Source organism: Indicator indicator, chromosome 17, assembly GCF_027791375.1.
Source record: "Indicator indicator isolate 239-I01 chromosome 17, UM_Iind_1.1, whole genome shotgun sequence".
NCBI lineage: Eukaryota > Metazoa > Chordata > Aves > Piciformes > Indicatoridae > Indicator > Indicator indicator.
The window spans coordinates 11,324,562-11,348,054 of NC_072026.1; the positions used below are offsets into that span (position 1 = coordinate 11,324,562).

General features: G+C 36.3%; 1 protein-coding gene across 1 annotated transcript in view; it reads right to left on the reverse strand.

The window, feature by feature from the left end:
- Positions 1 to 22,427, reverse strand: part of THOC2 (THO complex subunit 2) — a 49,067-nt gene extending 26,640 nt beyond the window's left edge. The window contains exons 1-12 of the mRNA XM_054388803.1: positions 22,362 to 22,427; positions 16,258 to 16,316; positions 14,304 to 14,395; positions 13,290 to 13,341; positions 11,085 to 11,155; positions 10,696 to 10,817; positions 9,811 to 9,944; positions 8,011 to 8,177; positions 7,320 to 7,412; positions 4,858 to 5,013; positions 2,313 to 2,485; positions 1,967 to 2,162 (exon numbers count right to left, since the gene is read on the reverse strand). Of these exons, the coding sequence (XP_054244778.1) occupies positions 1,967 to 2,162; positions 2,313 to 2,485; positions 4,858 to 5,013; positions 7,320 to 7,412; positions 8,011 to 8,177; positions 9,811 to 9,944; positions 10,696 to 10,817; positions 11,085 to 11,155; positions 13,290 to 13,341; positions 14,304 to 14,395; positions 16,258 to 16,316; positions 22,362 to 22,423 (1,377 nt within the window). The 5' untranslated portion in view covers positions 22,424 to 22,427. The remainder of the gene's footprint in view (positions 1 to 1,966; positions 2,163 to 2,312; positions 2,486 to 4,857; positions 5,014 to 7,319; positions 7,413 to 8,010; positions 8,178 to 9,810; positions 9,945 to 10,695; positions 10,818 to 11,084; positions 11,156 to 13,289; positions 13,342 to 14,303; positions 14,396 to 16,257; positions 16,317 to 22,361) is intronic.
- Between the last annotated feature and the right edge of the window lie 1,066 nt (positions 22,428 to 23,493).

A 23,493-nucleotide genomic window follows, 5' to 3' on the forward strand; every position in this document is an offset into this window, starting at 1 on the left:
TGAGCATGAAAAGCTGCAGTGCAATGTTAGTAAACTTTTTAACTACTGTATGGGTTAACTTACAGTCAAATCACCTCAGTTATTTCTTCTGTGTTAAATGTAGTTTCATAACTAGAACATGCTGATGGCAATAGTGCATTAAAAATAACTTTCCCTAGGTTACCTTAACCATTCTGTCACTGATGAATTTCTTCACAGTTCCAACCTAGAGCAAATAGCTAAAATGTTGCTCATTCTTGTCAGAAACATAGTAAACTATTATATTGATATATATATATAGTAAAACTGCACAAGAGATTCTTATAACCAACCATTGATCACCATTCTACTACTCTACTGTATGCATCCACAAAGAAGCAAGGGCTTCCTCACAAACCTTAAGTAACTGATATTCATGAGAAATTTGTTCTAACAGTGTGCTGACAGCGGTGAAATTAATTACTCCCTTGGAATGATGACTTCCAAGTTATCTGCATTGTCAGTGCAATATAACATATCACTCAAAGACTAATCATTTCGCAGGCCAGCAGGAGATCAACATGATGTAAAGCAAGAGTATGAGGCATTGGGAAACCATTCTGGATGAGAAGATGATGTGAAATTCTATCTTCTACAAAAACATGGAAGAAGGGGATGATGAAAATGCTTGAAGTTATGGTTTATTACAAAGACTCTTCAGAACTCTATCATTGCTTCTTGGAACCTGGTAAGAACAAACACTCTTGCTACAATCTGTTAAGTTAGAAAAAAAGACCTTCAATCCCAAGAATTATCTCTGTTCTTAGCTATGCATCAAGTACAGCAGGACATGGAAGTTTCCCCTCAGGTGGCACATCAGTTTTGAACATTCCAGTATTTGTTAGTTGCAGTTGAAATAAATAGTTTTAAGAAAAAAACGATATTTAACTGAACATATCCCTTTCAGTACCATCTAAATCAACCAACCTCTCCAATTTTCAGAGTTAAAATTTTTCATTTAAAATAAAAGGCTAGGTAACAAAAAGGGATTTCTTAGTTGAGGGGCATGAATGGGGTGTTGTTTGCATTTCATAATTATTAAAATTGTTTCAAAAACTTTAAGACTACAAATTCAAAAGTTTTTCTGGGCTGCCATATTAAAAAAAAACATTAAATTGAAACCCTTCTATTGCTGACTTGAAAACACAACAAGAACTACTAGTCAAGTAGCAAATTGTCAGAAAAGCAGCCTCAGCTACAAGGGAGTTAAGAACATAAATTTAACTTGCAGCTTTTTAAAACAGGTCATACTACAAATCTTTCAGTATATGTGGTAAAGACATGGTCAAAAGCCAACAACAAATCTCAAGAAACTGTTTTAGTTCTAAAGTTTGTGACTTAAGGCTCTATAAGGCATTTTAAGTCTCCATATTGAACTCACCCTCAGTGGCATGCAAAGATGTGTCACTGATAAGTTCAAGAATAGTAGCATTTTAATGAGCAAAAAGGGGGACACCTCAATCAAAAAGATGCAGCATCCCCCTACTTCCCAAGTAACCTAACTGGTGGAATAGAAAGTACTATTTTAAGTACTGAATGTGTATTGAGTTATTGTTCTCCACTCTAATAATGCAAAATAGCGTCACTCAAACAATATAAGAGCTTCCATGCAATTAGTATCATGTTTGGGTTTTTCCTTGGTTGCTTTGTTTGTTTTTTAAAAAAGCCACACAGAGATAACCTTTTAAAAGATGAAGGCCGTAACAACAGATTAGTTATCAATAAATATTCCTGGTTCTAAACCAGAAGTGCCTTAAATTGTTAAAACGTCTGTTATGTTTATTGATTATAAAATCTATCAAAAACTAAAATAACTCTCCAAATCTGTCCTAAACAAAGAAATATGTTATGTTTCAGTATTTGAATATATACACATTAGTAAGGCTTGAGCATTTTTTAACATTAGAGGAACTTTTCAAGTTCTGACAAGCTGTTCTGTCATACCCACCTCTTTCATAAATGCTTTTCCAAGGCGCACCACTTTTGCAAATAAGATGGGATCATGCGAGAGATGAGGACCAAGGTAACAAAGCATGTTGAACACTTCCTTTCTCAAGTCCTCAAAGCTGTCTGCTTGTTTTGGTGCTCTCTTGTTTGGCAAGGAAGAAATTGGTGATCCTTTAGCTCCTTTAGGTACACCAACCCTGGAAAATAAGATGTGAAAAATTTCAGATGGAATAGAAGTGAAAATTTTAATAAATGTATCAACACAAATGGGATGTTAGTGAATTCGTGCTCATAAATAAATGGCAGTTTTCTCCAGTGTAAAAACAGAATTCTACTTTTCACTTTACCTGCGGTACAGAGGTTCAATTGTCACATGTACAAGCTGGCAAAGGGCAATTGCAATCGACTTGTGTGAAGTAGCATAAAACGGAGGCATCTGATCCATAATACTTTGTGCATGCTGCCAATCACCAATTTTTAATAAAGCTTCCAATAAACCAAGCTTCTGATTGTCAGGAGGCTGCAAGATAACAAACAATTAATGAAAAAGTATATCCATAAGGTGGTCTTAGTATTTCTCCTTAAGCTGCATTCAGCTGTAATGCAGAGCTAGAAGAAAAAAATCCAGTATTCCAAATATGTAATAAAATGCTTAAAATAAAATTCAGCTAGATATTTAGACAAGAAGCACACTTGAAAAGTAGTAACAAACAAGTCCACATAGAATCCAGTATCTGGGTCAAAGAAAAACGTTAAACATGAAGTCCAAGACAGAAGTTTATTAAGCCGTTGGACACAGGTCTGACCACGTACTTTTCAAAACACACAATCTATTGGACCTTATTTTTTTACGTGACATTTTAAGAACAATGCAAGTATTTGAGATTATTTTTGCATTGTGTTTTGTTCGGGATTTAAAAGTAGGTATCTCTCTTGCAAATTCAGATCATTAATAAAACCCAAACCAACCACAACATCAAACCTAAATCTTTTACTTGCCTTTTAGTTTGTATCATAAGTTTTGCATTAGCATCTAGTCTAGAAAAGCCTAGTTTTAAGTATAAATCTACAGGAAATTTCCCAAATGTTCCATCTTACAAAATAAGGGTAGGAGGAAACAGAAGTTTATGATTAAGATTGTGCCTTGAAGCATTTTTACATGCATCTGGTATTGATATATTTTACCATTATTAATTGGTTTGTCTGGTCCCCATGGTACAAGTCTATTAGTAAGTCATTAACAGTCAGCAATAGTGACTGCAAACTAGCTGTATGCAATTAGAAGCCTAAAATGATGGTTATACAGGGGAAAGATTACACGTCTAAGGAAAACCATTTTAGCGTTTTAAGGCAAAAAAAATAGTTCTACTTCAATCACCCTAACAAATGACAGACTGACAAGAACAAACATTAATTACAAAACAGATGCTTCTGGGGTTCCACAGTTTGCATGGATTTTTATTTTCTTTTAAAACTTTTTTACAAAACTAGCAACTATTTTTGGATACTTTTGAAAATAGGAGTCTAGTACACGACAACACGCAGAGGAAAACTTTGGAACAAAACAAAGTGCACAGATCTATTCTATATTCATGTTGGACTTACACAGTAATGAAATCTTAGCCCTTCCTTTGGGTTATGACAAATGCATCTTAAAAGGCAAAAGCAGATGATGCATTTTTCCATACTAAATAATTTATATTTGAGGCATGAGACAGTAATAAGTTTTAACCAAATAAGCATTTTGTTGATTAAAAAAACAAAAAAGAAAGAAGTAAGTAATGGTTAAACACTGTTTTCCTTATCCTGGCATTTACTCCACTGTACTGTATCAAAAACTGTATGTTAAAGTTGCAATCTGAATACAAAATACTCAAATTTAGCCTGTCACAGCTTTCACTTGTAGATAATGCACTAATTGCAATGAATAATCACATATAAAAATGCAAACACAGAAACAAGCTCTACAAGAATCAGCATGTATTGCATAACAACAGGCAAAGAGCCACAGAAATAGTTTTTAAGTACAGCTCTCCATTTTCCCCATCACATAGGCTCAAACCTTGTTATTTGCCATTGTAAACCTTCAGAAAAACATTGTAGTTTCTGCTAGAGCTTAAAATTCCCCAGCTCTTAATTCCAAAGCTTAGCCATAAAAACTGTCTTAATTCTTCTGACATTACGTGCAATATATACACTCCCCATGTCCTGTCAAGATTCCAGTTTTCCACCAGGACGTGATGACACACACACTTCAGAGAGTACCAGCCAGCCCCCACTGACTGCAGAGAAGGTGAGCCAAAGCAACTTGGTATAATCAAAGGGGATATTGAAATAATACGTGGGAGGGAGGTCAGGAACTTAAAGCAGCAGATGTGGCTGTAATTGAGAGCCAGAGAACAGTGACTGTATCAGCTGCCTGAAGCAAGAAAATGAAATTAGACTTTTCAACTAGGCAAGAAAAACAGAAAGAGGATGAAAGATGCACACAGTCAAGGTAAAGTAGAACAGTAAAATAGGAGTAAGTAGGCAAAATAGATTGATACAATGAACCCAGAATTACAAAAAATTAAGAACAGAAGCTGTTAAGACTTAAGTGTATGAATACTGGGACATACTTAGTGGGGCCTGTACAACCAAAATGGAAACAAGAAAGTAATTAGCCACTGAACCTAGTAAGCCACCAAACCTAGGGAGATTCAGAACAGCCTCCAAACCATGCATTTTCACACATTTAACATAACAGAAGCACAATCACAGGATAGACACAATCCTTCCAATAAGTACATATCTGTCTGTTTCAGAAAAAATTACATTTTTTTCATGGCAATTATTATGTTTAGTTTCCAATAACTTTACATAATTCTATTGGAACGGAAACTATTCACACACCTTTTCAGTTTTCTCCTCCTCTTTTTCTTTTTCCTTTTCCTTTTCCTCAGTCTTTTCAGAGGATAAGACGACCATTGTAAGTTTTCTGACAATTTGCTTGGCTTCCATTATCTCTCGCTTATGCTCCTCAAGGATAGTATTATCCCCTGGAAGAAGCTAAAAAAGACACAACAGAACAAACATTAGATCTGAAAATTAAAGTTGCATACTGCTACTATTTACCACTTGAGCTTGAAGCAGAAATTTGTCCTTCCCTGTTACTAATCAGATAATCTTACTACTTAGAAATTCTCCTTGCCACAACCATTCTGACAAGGAAGTAAATAATTAGCAGACTAGTCTGGAACCAAGGACTCATGAGAAATAACACTTTCCTACCTCCCTCTTCACAACCATTACTTGTATACAGTACCCTTCCTCTCTCAATTTACCGTTTGGCTGTAGCTACATGGTGACAATTATGCACATACACACATTCAGTGCCTTAAAACAATGTGAATATTCAAAAGAGTACATTTTCACCAACTCTAAAGGAAACAATAATTCATCACCAAGGAAAATCAGGTAATCTACTTAGGCACACACTTTCATTGCACTTGATTTTAAAGGAATAGAATACTATTTAAATGTTACCAAATTTAAACACATGAATATCAGTTCCTTAAAAAACATCTCACAATAACAGATACCTAGTATGATAAAAATTGTGTCTTGTACTTGAGGAATGTCCAAGGTAAAGAAGATAATCTTACACTCTAAAATTAAAAGGTCAAGTTGCGAGACAGAGAAAAAGCTCTTTTTCTGGCAAAGCCAGACTTCATTTCAATTCCTAAAATCATGCTTAAAATAACTGCAAATAAGTAAACAAAACTTACTGTAGTCATGACCTCAAATACAGTAATCCTCTATTGCTTTTAGCAAGGAAAGATTTTTACTATTTTTTCCCCTCCCAAATAACAGCAGCAGAAGGAAAGACTTAGCATAACCTTCTTCAGAGAAAAGAGTAGAATTTCTCAATTTCAGAGAAATTTGGGGAAGAAAGAATCCCACTTCGAAAGGTAAAAGGTTTAGAGCTACTCTTTTCTCTTTAGAAAACACAGGTAACCTACTAAGATTCACCAAGCAGTACCCAGTGTGGAAGGAATTTCAAGGGGTGAATTATATCTCCATGATGATAGATACATACCTGTGTGTATACACGCAAATCAAAAACAGTTCTTACAGGCTTGGAAGGGGGAGGGAGGGACGGAGCACATTCTTGATATGAATGATAATCCTGACAACTGCTATTGTATAGGAACCACATGATATATATCACTTAAGACTCACACCTACACACCAATTATTTTCTTGAAACTCTCACATCAAGTTAAATCAAGCCTGAACTGAAAAGACGGGGGAAAAAATCCCATCCCAAACATGCAAAGACAGACAAATAGACTGACAGCAATTCTGGAAAAGTAGATTAAAAATGAGGCTGAGAATGAACATGATGAAGGTGAACAGTATAAACAAATGCCAGGACCATTCTAGCTGTGACACTGTCAGAAAACATGCCCACATCTGTATTGGGCTGAGACTGCACAGGTCACTGTACAGACCAAAGCCTAAGCATTTGTTTTGTACATTTAAAAACATTCCTTAAACTGGCATTATTATCCTGCATTCCTCCCTTCACACTGATTATCTGAGACACGAACTCCTACTTGTGCTCCACCTGACATATTTGTAGCCAAAACACTCCTATGAAGACAGAGACAGTTATTAACAAGTCAGATTGTGACTAATGCTATTAATTGCCACACAAATTGATGGCAGGACTACATTCCAACATTTCCACAGCTGTAACTAAAGCTCATTTCCTTGGTCTCAGTAGAACAGTCAAGAGTCTTAAAATAACCATGGATATTCTAAAATTAAAAACTGGAGTATAATGAAACATTATTATGGTAACTGTAACACTCTGTTTACCAGCACTCAAACTGGTATGTTGGTTGCTCGATAAGACTGTCAGACTACATTAAATCTGAACCTGTAACTCCATTTTCCTCTTTAACCTAACAAATGGTCAGAATTCCTGAAAAGGGAATAAGAGGCAGATTCAGGAATATTTAAGAGGGTATTTTTTTAATCTTACTATTAAACTAAACAAAGAATGTTAAGAGCTGACTGTCCTACCACTTTTTTTTAAAAAAAAAAATCTATCTTCTAAAGCAAAACACTCAAAGGGTCTAGTTCTTAAGGAAGGTAACTCAGGCATTTAACTCCTATCTCCTATTCAGGCAGGAGGTAAACAATCTGGAGGTACACAGGTAAGTCAACGGAAGTGCCTCAGCATTCATACTTCAGTGTGTGTTTATACAAACAGGTGGCATTATAAAGTGCTGGGAATTTTAAGAACTATTGAACATAAAGAGGTATTGCAATTCCCTTAGTTTTGACATTTGACATGTGTCACTTACATGAACATAAAGATCTTCCAAATCTATGAGATTATGTTGCAAAAGGACAGCAGCAACTCTATATAAGGAGGAAGGTGTCTCACCACTTGGATCCTGAAAAGGACAAGATTGCAAATTTAAGAGAAAAAGCCATGAAACAGAAAATACTCAAAGTTCAGTTGAATCATCAACTTACAGTTCCCCTTGTTATCATGTAATTAACTGCTACTACTCCAAAGCCACTAGACTTAATTGCAATACACAATCTGAATTTTCAGAAACAAAACATTCAATTATATTCACATCTTCTGGTGGTTGTATGCAATCCCTAACCACACATCTAAAAAAAGCCTGAACGTCTTATCAAACGTCAACCATGAGTCCCTTGCAAACATGGTTTTCTTTTTTTTTATAAGGTACAACCTCTTCATTAATGTTAGTCCTTAAATAATTACACAGGTGCAAATCCAGAGAATCAAAGATTGTTTTCAGATGTCTGTCTTGAAGAACACTAGGCACTCCCCTCTAAAATACATTAGAGACTTCCACTCATGTTATGAAATCATTGCCTTTAACACTGGAATTCTACAACTTAGAAATTAAATTCTATGTAAAACGAAATACCTGCAGCAAAAATCTCATCACCAACTACAGATCAACACTGAGTACAACCAACCATCAAAACAAATTATTAAGGAAGGGGATATATTACCTGATAGAATTTGAATTTGAACCCAAGGATATGGCATAGAGTTTGAGGTTCACACATGTACATGTAAGACTCTATCAGTGGTACAAAGAAGTCATCATATTCAGGCCTGCATTCATAAACTTCTAAGATAATGTCCAAAACTCTGTTAGGATCAAGGTTAAAACAACCTAGTGGAGAAGGACAGAGTAGAAAAGCTTAGCATTGCTAATTTGAACCTTAATTCTGTTACTAAATCCCAAATGCATTAGTTTAAATCAATTATTTTCAGTTGAGTTCTATTTATCTACAGCAAAAATAATCTGAGTTATCTGTAAATAGAGCATCAATCATTTTGACTTATGTTGAATATTTAACTAGCCAAAGATACTAAACCAGACTTTTAAATCAGGTTACAGAAAAACTAGAAATTACCATCTTAAGGCAAATATTTAGTAAGTCAAAACCCAGCCTCGCTTATACTGCAGAGCCAGCAAAAGGCAGGGCTGCTTCCTCTGTCCTGTGCCAGCACATATATTCATGCCATCGCCCTTATCAGCCAGCCCTATTATTTTACACCCCAAAAATTGTTCTGGTTTGAGCTAGACCCTGATCCATCCATTTATACTGTGCTGTCAATCCAGTACTACTGCTATGCTAGCATTAGGGAGAACGGTTTATTTTAAGGGGAGCAAGAGTAAGGAGGAATCAGATTAAGCCAATGTTGTAATCGTATCTGTATTTTACTTCATAAACTCTTCCCCAAAACTCCAGGAGACACTTGAGACAGAAATATTACTTATATCAAAAGAATCCACATCTAGACTATTTTTTTCATTGTGCCATTGGAAGTTTTATTCAGGCACATCTACTATGCCAATACATATTGCATCAAGTCCGTCCTTCCCAAAAACCATCTCCACTACACCAGGAGCTACTGCAAGTCAGTACTTTAAAAGAACTGACAATTTATATGAAGTCTATTCACAATTCCTAAAATTCCAGAAGAGAAATATTTTCTTATAAAATTCCTCAAACTGAATATGTATTATTTACTGTAATTATCAAAGTCTTTCTCTTCTCTAGCTGTCTTCCAAAATAAGTAGTATTCAACAGTCTTTATCAAAATTCTGTGACAGATGGAAAATTTGTCTTTTATAAAATACCAGTTTAGCCTTTTGACTATTACTGCACTGCCACCACAAGAAACAGGCACTGGTACAAGTATCAGTACATTGTATAAAACTCTTTATTCAAAAAAGAAGCATAAAACATGGGGAATTACAGACATAGCCTGGTTTTAATGTATTCTGTGACAACTTTGATTGTGACACTCTTGCAAGACTAAATTTAGAAACATGGACAAATCACAATCAGAACTAGATAAAGGAACAACATTTATTACTTCTCATTTCTCTTTATAAGGAATCATTTGTTCAACTTCTTCAAGACTAAAAAAATGTAAGTACCTTAAACCAGCAAAAAGCATTACTTGGTTACATTCCTGATTTGCCTGCTAAGAGGTAACAAGTGTATTCTCAAAAAAATACTCTTGGATGAATCAAAATCACAGCATGTAGCTTTGAGGTTGTAACACAAATTCAGAATCTAAATTAAGTTGAACTAAGCAACATCTCCAAAATTAATTTTGACACAGAAACAAGAACTTCCAAATGTCGTAATGCTACCCAAGGTGATCCACCAATATGAAAGTTACTATCAGACTACATGCCTGCATGACGTATTTGATCCACAAATGATCCCAAACAGTACCCATAACACCATGCCGGAAAATCTGTTCTTGCAATCCTTCAAATTCCTTACCTATTAAAGACTTGATATTTTCAAGGATTAAATCACTGGTGATATTTCCAGATAAGTCTTGCCCCAGTTCTGCAATGAGTTTTGCATAACCTTCATTCTCTTCTCTTAACAAATTAAACTTCTGTTGCTTGTAACTGGAAATAAACAGAAATTAAACTGTTGTGTAACACATGTTCACAGTGAATTTTATTTATGTTTTTACAAGTATTAAATTTGTTATACAAATGGTAATTTTGAACACATTAAGAACCTGCAATCAACTTGAGCTATTGCAAAATATTATAGACAGCAGTATTGAATACAAAGATAGTGAGCATTCTGGAAACAAATCCAGCTCTTTTATTTCAAATGCACACCATTTAAAAGCAAGATTATGCTCATACTTAAGAGTAAAGCTCGTTCTTACACGTGCTGGAGCACTGCTCTGTAACAGTCCATGCTAAAGGACTGATTCTAGATTCAAGTAGTCTTTGAGACTGAAACACTGGATGCAGAGACAAAAATGAAACACACTCACCAAAACGAATACAACCACATTTATGAAAACAAATGTTTATGCTTAACCGACACTACAAAAATAATTTTCTTACTCTGTAAACTCACATTCATCACAACTAAAATTAAGTATTTAATCTGCACTGTAGCAAAAGCTACAGCAATAAGTAGCATTAAACAACTTTTTAGTTCTCTCTAGTATTCAAAAATTAAGAGAACTAACAAGGTTCTTTTGTCAATAACAAGTTAAAGTGTAACAAAGCATACTTCATTAACAAAGTCGAGTATTGAAATAAACATATAACATTGTTAGAACACATTGTTACCACACTAATTACACCATTATCCCTTCCACCACCTCCCCCAAAGAACCCTTGCCCCAAAACTTACAATAGTTTTGTCTTTATTTTAACAGATTTCTGATTGAACTGTTGAGACTGCTTGATAAGTCCCAATGACTCTAGTGTCTCTGGATCTAAACGCTCCTTTAGGACAGTATCCGATACAAGATACTAAAAAAAAACAAAACCAAAACCACCAAACATCAAAAACATGTATCAGATTTGTACCTTACAGAGACCTAGAAACCATGTGATGATCGCTTTAGACTACATATTATGCATTCTCACAACCCAAAAAAAGTTCAAATGTCATGACATGCCATGATACGAAATGCATTCTCCTTCAAACACAAAAGTGGAAAAAAGAGGAACTACTTAACTAAAACTGGAGTTTTACAGTGGTAGATTTATATACAACAGCACCTTGAAGAAACTTACCAAACAGGCTAATACCAGTTGGGTAAAATGATCCCTCTTACTTTTTTCTTCTAAACAACTTGTTTCAATATCTGGAATAAAGGAAGATGGAATAAAAGGAAAAAGGAAGTCACTACTTGTGGAAGAGTTTAATTTTTATAACTATTCTAACAAATGCTAAAGATAAAACAAGGTAAAGAGGCTTATTTACACCATGACAGCTTCTTGCCATGCTTTACAGCTACTTATCTACCTTGAGGTCAACATAGTATATGGATGACAATTCTCACACAACCACAAATCTCCTGAAAAGGTAAAACAAGCCAGAGGAATGACACAGTAGCTTTTTTGTTCTTCTTTCTGTTGCAGTAAGATTTGGTCTAGCATTAAGAATCAGTAATATGCCCAAAAGGAGACCAATGCAAATTGATGAAAAACACTACATGATCCAACATAACATTTTAGTCTCTTTCCCTGTGTCTATAAAGTAACTACCATTTACTGCACTCCTTCACTAGCTATGATCCTGTATTTCCGTTCCTTTCTTTTGCATTCTCAACTATGCAATTCATAAATTCACTCCCGTGGGAAGACAGCCCATAATACAATGGGCTGAGGAAACACACCTATCTGAAGTAGTTTTAAAAAGAACATCATTACAGGAAGCTGCAAAAGGAGCGGAAACTCAGTAAAAGAATGCAAGGCAGACATTACAGAAAAAGAACAAAAACAAAACCAAGCAATCCACACACCAGAAATCCCACATACATATCCATAGAAAAAGCAAACCCATAGAGAAAACAACAACAAAGATTTGAGAAAGAAGCCTCCAAACAGGATGAAAACAAATGATGTGGTAGTGTGGCAGTGGAGGAAACAGACTTGGCAAACTAGTCTGTGTCCTATCAGCCAAGCCTCTAACCCAAAGAACCTGCAGAAAAACAATTATTTCAGGGAACATGGATGAGTAGATAAAATGGCTAAGTAGATAAACCCAAACTGTCATCTACTGAAACATCAACTGTAAGATGATGACATTAGGAAAAATAGAAAATCCTGATATTAACAGATATTGTTTAAAGGGAAAAGCATTAGAGGAAACTCATTAAAAACAAGTAAGAAATTGTCACATGTCCTTTATCCCAAGGTTTGAAATCTAGCTCTTTAGCCATACCTTTCTCTGCTACTAGTGGAGGCACATCATTTTTCTACATAGGAATTTGAAGGGAAGGAGAAGAAAAAAAAAAAAAGAGAAAAAAAAAAGGAAAAAAGGGTAGATATCCTAGTTTCAGCTATTCAGGTAGTTCGAGAAGCAACTAATTTTTCTAAGCCATCTTGAAAACAAAAAGGGGTATCAGTGTAATACAGCATTATAAAAAGTAATTATTACAAAAAGATGATACAAGTGCACAGAATGAAATATTATTAATAAAAGTCTACACTTGTCATTTAGACATTACAGAACTGAGGCTGCATATGAAAACTTAATTAGTCACAGCACACAAGACACCACCGTCCTTCAGTATACAGAACCAACCAGGATCTGTGAAGACCAGGTCAAAAGAATTTGCTGAAATTTGTTTAAAAAACAGAGACACACAGAACATGACAGACACTGCAAACAAAACTATGGTCTGAAAGAAAGCGTACTAGATTAACTATTCTAAGAACCTAAGAGAAAAAGCTTTGGACCAACATTACAACACAGAAACCCAGAAGTTATTACTAGGATGTGAAGTATGCATCTTTAAAGCTTGCTCAGTTGGCAGATAGTAACTTGGCAAATGATGTCATCTGTCTTTACATTTCTGGACAATCTGTACAAGCACCAGTTCACCCAGAGGGACTGTACAGATTTATACAGAATATATTCTGAAAAGAGAGGATCTACCTACCAGTAAGTCAACTTTTATCTAACATGCTTTTAAGAATGGCAACTATGCTGAGTCACTGATTCCATTAACCAACATTCAACATCCTTCCAAGGAAGCACCTTTACCCTTGGCAGACTGACTCCTACTGCCTTTAATAGTTAAACTTGTGGAAACTCTTAACAGAATAAAGCAGAATGGAGAGACATTAAGAACTGAGATGCAGACACACTGAAGAAGAATCACCACATATTTTGTAAAGAGGTCATGCTTTACAGATTCAATGACATTTCCTGAAGAACTCAACAAGCAAAGGCATCAAGCATGGATTTATCCAAACCCGTGCTGAATTTACCTAATATGCAGAACACATCAGCTAGAATGGAAGGCATGTCTTCCCGAAATTCCTAAGAAGGAAAAGGATCACATTCAGTGAATGCAAACTCCAATAAGCAGACTTAAAAAACACTTATTCTATTATATCAAACATTTCACTGTAAATTAAGTTCAGATCAATTATGCAGATAATTATTAAATATATTAATAATTCAGAAATAATGAAGACATTCATTTATTGACTAATATCTAATATAAGTGCAGAACTAATACTGTTATGTAATGAAATAAGATAGCATTTTAATGTAATAAAAATGTTATCCTGATATAGAACAGTGCAAGACCTGTTTTTTCTGAAGCTTCTATACAGTTCTAAACAGCAATCTAAGAACTTGCAAAGAGTAAGAAAGTATTTTCAGAAGACTTAAATTATTTTTCTGTGGGTTTTTCAGTTTGGTTTTGGGTTTTGGTTTTTTCTGGTGGCTTTTTGTTGTTTGGGGGGGTAGGGTTTTGAGAGGGTTTTGTTTATTTTGTTTTAAGAAATGCCAACAGTTTGTAACTTTAGAAGTTTGAAGGAAAATACTTCCTAATTTATTTATTCAAAGCATTTTAAGAAAAAGCATTTTTTCAAACAAAAAATATGTCTCATTCATTATTTTAAAGGTAGTTATGGGATTTGGACCTCTCAACAGTAAAATGGCAGACGCTGCACATTGCCACACTGTGAGATGTAAATTATAAAAACCAGTAGGTGGCATTACAGACATGCTGTATAAGCAAATGAAATATATTACGTCTTCACATGCCCTTACAAATGAAGTAATTTTTAATTTATGCCAAAATTAATACAGCTATTCCTCATCATAAAAAGTAGGGGGGGAACAGAGTACATATATTTTGATTGAACACAAATGGAGAAAAAACTTGACAAGAACAACTTTTTCAACATGGAAAAGCAAGTCTATTTGATTTTCACTCCTACTTTTATAAAACTAATTTACTATGTATGCAATTATTAGAAATTTGTACTTACTATGACATCACCAAGAACATTAGAAGCTTGGTCATGCTTTAAGTTTCCTCTGACAACATGGTATGCAAGCTCATACAAAGCCTGTTGGATGTCTGTTGAAAGAAAACAGATGACTAAGGAACATACTAGGTAATCCTTGGTCTAACCTGTACAGCAATGTTTACATTAATGCTGTAGACTTCACACATCCTGCAATTAAAGAGGATACACTTCTCTTAACAATGAGGAGTATTACTTTATTAGTGCTGATTAAGACTAAATTTGAGCATCAATATCTAAGACTTCACACAAGCAGACAGTAAGAGATGATCCACTTTGTCTAGAGTTATGGAAGAACAGTAAAATGGGATGAGAAACTACAGTCCTCTGCACATAACTTGAGTTTAACAAAGACCTTTAACTTACAACTCACAAGTATTAAGGACATTTATATACATGTATATGTAAAAATACTATACACAGAAAACATTACAGTACTTTTTCTTAATATCTCATCACAGACATGCTTTCAAAAACTATTTCTCTAGGTGAAAGTAAAATTTAATTGGAGACAAAATGCTTAAGAAGGATTTTATTCTATTTTTAAAGCAAGTCCGCCATAACTCAGGAATGCTGTTCTACAAACACTTGTATTAGTATGAAACACTAAACAGAGATACTACATTTGAGAAAAATCTTGAAATGTTGAACTTGATGGTTGCAAAAACAGCTATAGTAAACTTATAAGGAATCATTCTTAGATACTGCCATATTTTAATATGTGAAAATAATATACCCTCATGCTCTCACCTTGCACTTGTACCATGTGGTCCGCTCAATAAACAATTGCAATGGGTATACAAGTTACAGATACTAGCTACATAAAGTACTCACTAACTTGGTGACTGCAAACCACTGTAGATGCATTAAAAGCATATTTATTTATTCTTTAAATGGACAGTTTAATTGTACCTATCACAGTGCCTTTGACAAAGAACACTAATTGCTGAAGACTCAAATAGGATTGATTTAGCCATTAATTCAATGCAAAATATAACTACTACTTTGAAGGCCAATTCAAGAGGACAGTTTGTGGCAGTACCTAATCTAGTAATTTATGATGAATCTATAAACGCAGCATCAGACATGCCTCTGTGTTGTGCTCACAGGTACGCAGACAAACCTGACCTGCCCCCGTAAGTTTGTAGTATACTGGACTTCAATAAATGTCTTTCAGGCACTAAAAGGCAGAAATTCATGTGCCAGTGAAGTTTTCACAACTGGATTCAGGTCATATGGATTCAAACTGTAGACAGTATCTATTATACCTCATTCCAGATAATTCATATTTTCAGGGTTTTTTCCCCATCACCACAAGGATTTAAACTATTTCTACTGCATATTACTTCCTCCACTGCATATATCTATCTAGTCATTCCCACTGGATCTCTTAGAACCTGACAGCAAGGACAAAGAAAAAGAAAACAGCAAACAGAAATCACTGACTTCTATGTACAACAGAGATCATCTGGCAGCATTTCTTCCGAAACTCTGGGAACAGAGATTTAGCTTTCCTGAATAATAAGTGATTCATTTTTTGCTGTTGTAAAAATTAGTTTTCCTGCAGTATAAAATCACACTTGCATATATGTGTTCATGTATCTAACTTTTAGAATAAAATCTAGTTCTATGTTGAGTTTGCAGAATCAAATTCAATTTTCTACTATACAGACCAAATACTAATCATCTCAGCACCACTCACTGCTATTTAAGAAGTCTTTCACCTGGACATCTGAAAATAAACCTAGCTGTGCATGCTGCTACTGCTTTTTTACCTGTCATATTCACCTTTAGCACGCGTTAATAAGTACCATACAGGAATGCTCTAAGCAGACACACAGAGGCACCATGATCAATCTTTTCCAGCTTTTATTTTTCATTCATCAAAAACAATCCAAAAAACCACACAACTTACCTCTGAAAACCATGCTATCATGGCTTTTGTTTTCACTGAGCGCACGACATAGCTGCACACTGAAATAAAAGAAATATTAAAACAATATTGGAAAAACCAATATAAAAATAATTATATATTAGCACATAAATGTTTGGGGGCTTTTTTTATATTGCTCTGGCTAAAATAACCCTAGATCTGGGCAATTTAAATGGCTGACTACATTCTCATAGAGTAAATGCTAATTCAAAAAAGTTACACAACAGAATAATAGACCCCCAACAGATCTCATACACATGTATATCACATAATTAAAAAAATATTCTTCCTAACTTGGCACGCACAGAAAAGTGAGAACACCAAGCAATTTTATTATGTGAAAAGAAGCACAGAACTACTAGCAATAACCTACTGTGGTTAACCGGTGAGGAAACGCTTCTTACAGAAATACAATGACTACAATAAAACTCCAGAGTACAAAACATTTTAACATGTAATGTCTTAGCAACAGAATTCTACTTATTCTAGTCATGAAGAAAATCCACTACAGGCTGCAAAGACCTGTTGTGTTGCTTTCAATTTTAGTCACTCCTGAACCTACTTCAACCAAATTAGCCATATGCAGAAAGTACCCTTTAAAGACAACTGGAAAATAGGCAGTTTCAAATATAGCATAATCAGCAGAAACATGCAAGCTCAGCAAAAAAAAAAAAAAAATGGAATGTCCCAATAGGTTCTAAATGCTATTTAAGAGAATGCAATGTACTTGGAAATAATGAGAAGAGAGACAGCAAGACAGGGGAAAAGGTAATTTATTTTTCATAAATGGTAGATGCACTTTTCTTAAAAGAATCAATATTTTTCCCCCCCAAAAAAGTACCAATTTGATCCAAGCCAGATTTTCTTACATTTTCATTACTACTTCTCCACACAGAACTGACCAAAAAGGCACTAATTTCCAAGCCCTCTATACAAAAAAAAACTGAAGTGAAACATTTGGTTAAAAAAAAAAAGTACCTACTGAGATGTGCACTTTGAACCATGTCACATGGCATGGTTGTCTACTTGGTCTGAAGAGTTCATTTAAGTACATCTTAATATAAAATAAGAGTTTTAACCTCTTCCAGTTCCCTTTCCAGTGATGCCAAAACACTACTATCAACTTCATATTACTCTAAGATATAAATCCGTTTGATCAATGTAACAAGAAATCCTATTTCAGATCAGTCTTTAAAACAACTTGCTTTATACTTGTAATTAAAAAACCCTGGATTATTAAACTAGGGTCGGGAGAGGAAAGCAAGTATTTTCTTTTTGTGAAAGTCTACCTGGGAAAATTTTGGTAGTAGAAAGGAAGATGCTGGTATTATTCTTTGGATTTAAATTAGTAATTGTGCTTATATTCTCCCATACAGATACTCCTATCTCCAAAGGAGGGTGACCTTTTCTGAAGGTGGTGTCAGGCAATAGAGCTGAGCTGAATTAATGGCTGCTTGCTGCGGAAATGGACACATTCACTGATATTTCTTCCCTTCTTGGTGATGCAGTTCTAGCCCTCATGTCAGTTAAATCAGTTAAACTGACAAACCTGGCAGAAAACTGGTCAGAAAACAAGTCTTCAGCCATCTTTGCAAGTTGAAGCAGCTTACCAGAAGGTCAGAAAAGCACCAGGCAAAAGAGCCCTCATGAATGAAGGCAAGGCTGAAGCCCACCATTCCAGTACCACCAAGCTCTGAGATTAGTTCATCTAGTCTCAGCTAGTTGTGCATTCACAAGAATAAAAACCTCAGTATTAGTACAATTAATCAAGGCAAAAAAGCTACAAAACTTCCTCCTTTAAGCATTGCATAGGACAATGGAAATTTATCAGGTCCCCTTTTCAGTTTAACAGACCTAAACTGTCTGTTCAGAGCTTGGTTGAAACTTTTGTTACTCTTGTAGTTCATTGCTGCAAGCTTAGGATGGAGAACTTTTCTACTCTACTAAAAAAATACAACTCTTCACCTGAAGAGAAACTGTGTAATAGAAGTAAAATACAATTTAAAAACAGGATAACCTAGAACATTTTTTTTTTTAAAAATCACAGAACAATTTCTGTAAATCAAAATTTCAAAATTAGATTTGTTTTGGATGGATAGGATAAACAGATTCTGTAGCACTGCTGAGCATCTACTGAACAAGCTTTCACATCAGAGCCAGAGACTCACCCTAAGCCTCCCAATTCATACACAATGACCTATATCCTCCATTACATTCCCACGCACAGTATATGGGGGTAATTATCACAAAGTGCACGTGCCTGCAAACATTTAAGTATATGCGTAATTTAACTGGTGTGGGTAGCTCTCTAGTTGAGTTGAAAGTACAATCAGATTCATTTTGCAGTAAGGATGGCAAAACTACAATTGAACTCTGTTTTCCTGACCCTCAGCCCTTTTAACTCAACATTGTGGCATTCCTCATGCAAGGGAAATAATCTTTCAAACACTGCATGTATTTGTTGAGTTTCAAAATTTCACATTCATAGAACGCTAAGTTGCTTCAGTACATCCTGAGGCTTAACAAACTGCATAAGCTGCCAGCCAAGTACATTATTCAAGCCTCCAAAGGGTCCTCAATGCGTTTATCGCAAAACAAGAAAAAAGGTATCAGTGCCTGCCATTGTATGCACATTATAGCTGTCCACACAAGCTACGGTCATAGACCAGCATCTTATTGTGGAAGACTACACAAAACAATTCTACTACAAAAGACAGTGTACATATACAGGTCTACACAGCATCTTGACTGAACAGCATAAGCAGTCACACATAGATTCCAACTCAATCTCTACACAGTATCTGGCAGTACAAAAAAAGAATTAATTTTATTAATTGTATTTATACAGAGAAGAGTCTGAACAAAATAGAATGTGACAGATAGATGACCACATCCTGACCAACTGACAGTTTTGGCAGTTAAGAACTATTGAAAGTACCACATGATGTACACTTACGAATCAGTGTTAGGTATTTTTACACATCAGTTGATAAATTAAAGTATGTACAGTTTTGAACAGGGTCTCCGAACAATGTCTAAGAAGCGATTGGTCACTGCACTCCAAGCTCTATGAGGCTGCCTTACTAATTAACATTATGACTAAGAAAAATAAAATCCCTACCTTCTGGGTTTTGGATAGAATTGTTTATCATAACAAATTCATCACATGAGCATTATTTTTCACAGTTATTTTTCACAGTTTTCTTACTACGTTTCTTTAAAACATCCCTATTGTTTTGTGTTCTTTATAAAAATCTCAGGATTATAGCAATATTACAAATCCCGTATGTTTTCAAGCATAAGCAAACCACCACTGCACCACTCAAAGAAAACATACAGTGATTACCTCATGTATCTGTTATTAATCACTGTAGAAGTTGAAATGGCAAATATAACAAATAATTTACTTTCCTCAACACAGTTTCATATTCCCCCAAAACATAAAACTGTGCTTTTATTTATGTAACCAGTAACTGCCAAAATACTACCTTGGGCTGATCCTGTCAGACCATGCAAGCCATTTCATGCTCCAGCAAATCAGTATTTTTTTCCACAGGACTTAATCTTTTCTTTCTGTTAATTTTAAGTTTTTAACCCTGTCACTTTCACTTTATAACAACAGTGTGTTACTCCCGCCACACTGTTTAAAAAAAAACACAAACTCCAGAAAAGAGTTAACGTTCTGATTTCATGCTTGGGCTTTATTAGACCAGGCCTTCCACAGAGTGAAAAACAAACAAACAAAGCTTCTCCCCCCCCCCCCAATTTCTGTATTTGCTAGAAATCTCAGTTTTGCCCTTCTGCAGTATCCTTCCCCTCTCCACTTTTCAAACTTGGTTTATCAATATAAGGCATTGCCTTCAAAAACCCTGAAACTGGAATTGTGGCCTAGACCTGATTCGTATATTTGTACTAGATAACTCAACAAAAATAAGAACTATTGTTACATTTATTCAACTTTTACTTCAAAATATTTGCAGTGCATCATTCTGGAAAGAGAGCTTTGTAATTTTATTATCTTCCAGTGAATCAAGAGGTAGGAAGTTAGGGAAAAACAAATGCAAAGTTCCACACTGAAATTCCCCCAAAAATTTAGTTTTCTAAAAGGTCCTCTACATATCGGCTATAGATACATTCTTCTGCTTCTAGAAAGTTCATATATATACCACATGCTTATAAAGCTGTCACTGAAAAAACTGTTAGTCAGACACAAACACGTTTATTTTAAAATGTATGGCCTGTTTTGCAAACTAATCTTTAAGTCATGTCTGGAACTGCATTTAAGCCATATTCCAAATGAAGTGTAAATGTCACAAATAGAGGAATGCAGCCCACCATTTGTTTTACTGGCCTCATGGCAGATTAATAGTTTCTTCCCATCAGTTAGGCAGTACTGCTCTAAGGGGAAGAGAGAATCAGTTTTATCATAGTCGAAACCTGAGGCAACTTACCTGTTACACAGAAAAGTTCTGAGAATTCAATGCAAACAAATGCAGTTGCCATTTTATGATCAACTATGTAATTTCTGTCCTCGTGCAAACTCCATGTAATCTCAGTGACCATAAGAGAATAAATCACAAAAAAATCATAATCATATGTGACTCCTGAGGCAAAAATTACTTAACGACCATAGAGATATGCTAGCAACTACATCTACATGTATATAATGTCAGATACACAAGGCAGCCTGTTTTATTGTAGCTAGTTTTACATTTTTGAAAGGCATTAGTATACATTTATATTCTTGCATATATATATCAGTATACATTTTATTCTTCTGTATTCATCCAGACAATTCTAAACATTTAAGTTAAATAAAAAGATCTTTGTGCTTATTGCATAAACATTGCCATGCTGGATGCAAATTTGACTACTGCCTTAATATCTGAAGCAGGAAATTAAAAATACAATTCAAACCTCAGCATTGTTTGGGATCTCCTGAACACTTTTATTATTGTAGGAAATGCAGATACAGAAGAGATTTTCATTGCCTTGTATCATTTACATCAGAACATGTTAAACATACATGGTAACATGACAATGGTTCTAATGCAATTCAAAGCCAAAAATGACATGGCTATAAAGTGGGGAATCGTCACTACAAAATGGAGAATGGTGTTTTGTGCAGGGAGCCTGTACATCCTCTGTTTCTCAACCCCACTACCGTTTTATTCATGCACAGAGAAGATCATTACCATTGCTGCACAATCTTTTAAAACGAAAGAACAACAACAGAAGTGTGAATATCAAGAAGTGTCACTCAAAGTGATCCCCTGAACACCCATATTTGAAACTGCAGGGTTTTGTAGTTGCAACAAACACCAGAAATGCATTCTCCAAGCTAACATTGTAAAACTAAATTGGCAAACTAGTGAATAACCCTCTGAACAGACCTCCTGAAGCACAGCAGACAACACAGGTTAAGACTACTTAAAACAGACACACAGAAAGCCCCAAAAGGGAAAGCTCCCAGCACACCTGCAATCCAGGTGGGGGAAGATGCAACCAAACCCCAAAGGTTATCTTGTATATGACTACCTAATCCTGTCTTGCCTGAATCAAAGAATACAGCGATAGTTCCCTCGGAATAGCTAGAAAGGTGGGAACAAGGACCGAGACCTCTGATATAAAGGTCAACACCGTGGAGCCCGCCAATCAAAAACGCTTAGGGCTCCATGTTACCCCAGAGGAGACGGCTAAAGCAGAGCCCGACAGCCGATAAACCTGATCCAGAGACAGGAAGGGGGCGCTCGGGGCGCAGGCAACGGGCGTCGGGGGAGCTAGGCCCAGCTACGGGGAACGAGTTGCGGCGGAGGTCATTATTAATCGACAAAGGAGACCCAACAAAATAGGAGAGCGGCCTGCTTCCTTCGCCCGACCAGGGTTTCGTCCCTAAGCCGCAACAGCAAGGACGCAGCCCTGAACGACGTCCTCCCCACCCGCTCCCACCTCTTCGCCACCCCACCCCCCCACCACCCCTCGCCAACGTCCCTCGGCCGATGAAGCCCAAGATCCCCTCTCTCCCTCCACAGGTCCGCGACCTACAGCGCCTCATCGTCTTCCCGAGCCAAGCCCCCCACACTCACAACTCGTTCTTGCCCCCTTTCTCCCAGTTCTTTATCCACTCGGCGGGGAGCAACGCCGCCATCTTCCCCGTGTGGCGCCGAAAGCCCGGATGGTGGAGCAGCGAGCCCGGGTCAGAGGGGACGCAGCGGCCCGCGAGGCACGACGGGACGCGGACGCGCCGTACCCTGGGAGACGGCGCGCGCCGCCGCATCGTCCTTCTGCATTGGCTCCGCCCTCTGCGACGCGCGGCGGGGCTCGCGGGTGGCTATTAAAGCGCCGCAGCGCATCAGTACCGTGGCGGTTTTGGCTTGTGCTAGGCCTTTGCTTGGCGGTACCTGCCTTTGTTAGGTCTTTGGTGGACGTTCCTGTACGCCTGGGTTACTAGCGGAGTTCCTCAGGCCTCAGAATCGCGGCTGTTCGGTCACCGCCCGGTAGAGCCGCCCCAGAGACACATGTTCAGTGTTGCACCTTCTTGCAAAATGCTGGCAGCTTCGGTAAATGCTTAGATCTCTCAACTGTTATTGAAAGCAATTCCTTCTCTCTTGGCCAGAGCTACACGCTTCTTTTTAAAGATCCTGTGTATTTTTCTGAAACGTTGACTTCAACAGTACCACAACCAATAGTATACCAATGCAGTACCGATGCTTGCTGTTTGGAAGTGTGGATTTCTGTAGCAAATACCTGTGGTCTGCGTGTTTGACAGCAGTGGAGGCCATGCAGCCCTGCTAAAGAGGTAGTATTCTATAGCATTTTATATATTAATCACAATATTAATGACATGAGACCAGATTTTGGGAGTGTTAAAGTTGCAGTTGGGACCATAAAAGGGTTTGCAAAAGTAGGTCAGATGCCTGGTTGCCATGGCTTTCAGTAGGTTTCTCAGAACTGCCTAGTTTCAGTGTGTTTATCTCACCAGGCACTCACCTGCTACTTTAGAAATATATTTGATTATCCAAATCTTAAAATATATGCAGTTAAATTATCATTAAGGTGTGATACAGCTTTTAAAGGATGGGAGTTTTAAGTGGTTTCATGGTTTCTAAAGCTTCACAAAGTGAACGTGGTTCCAGCATCGAACAGTGACTCAGTAAAAGAGTATTTTGTTGTTGTAAGGGTTGGGCTATTAATTAAAGAACTTATTAAACACTTAAA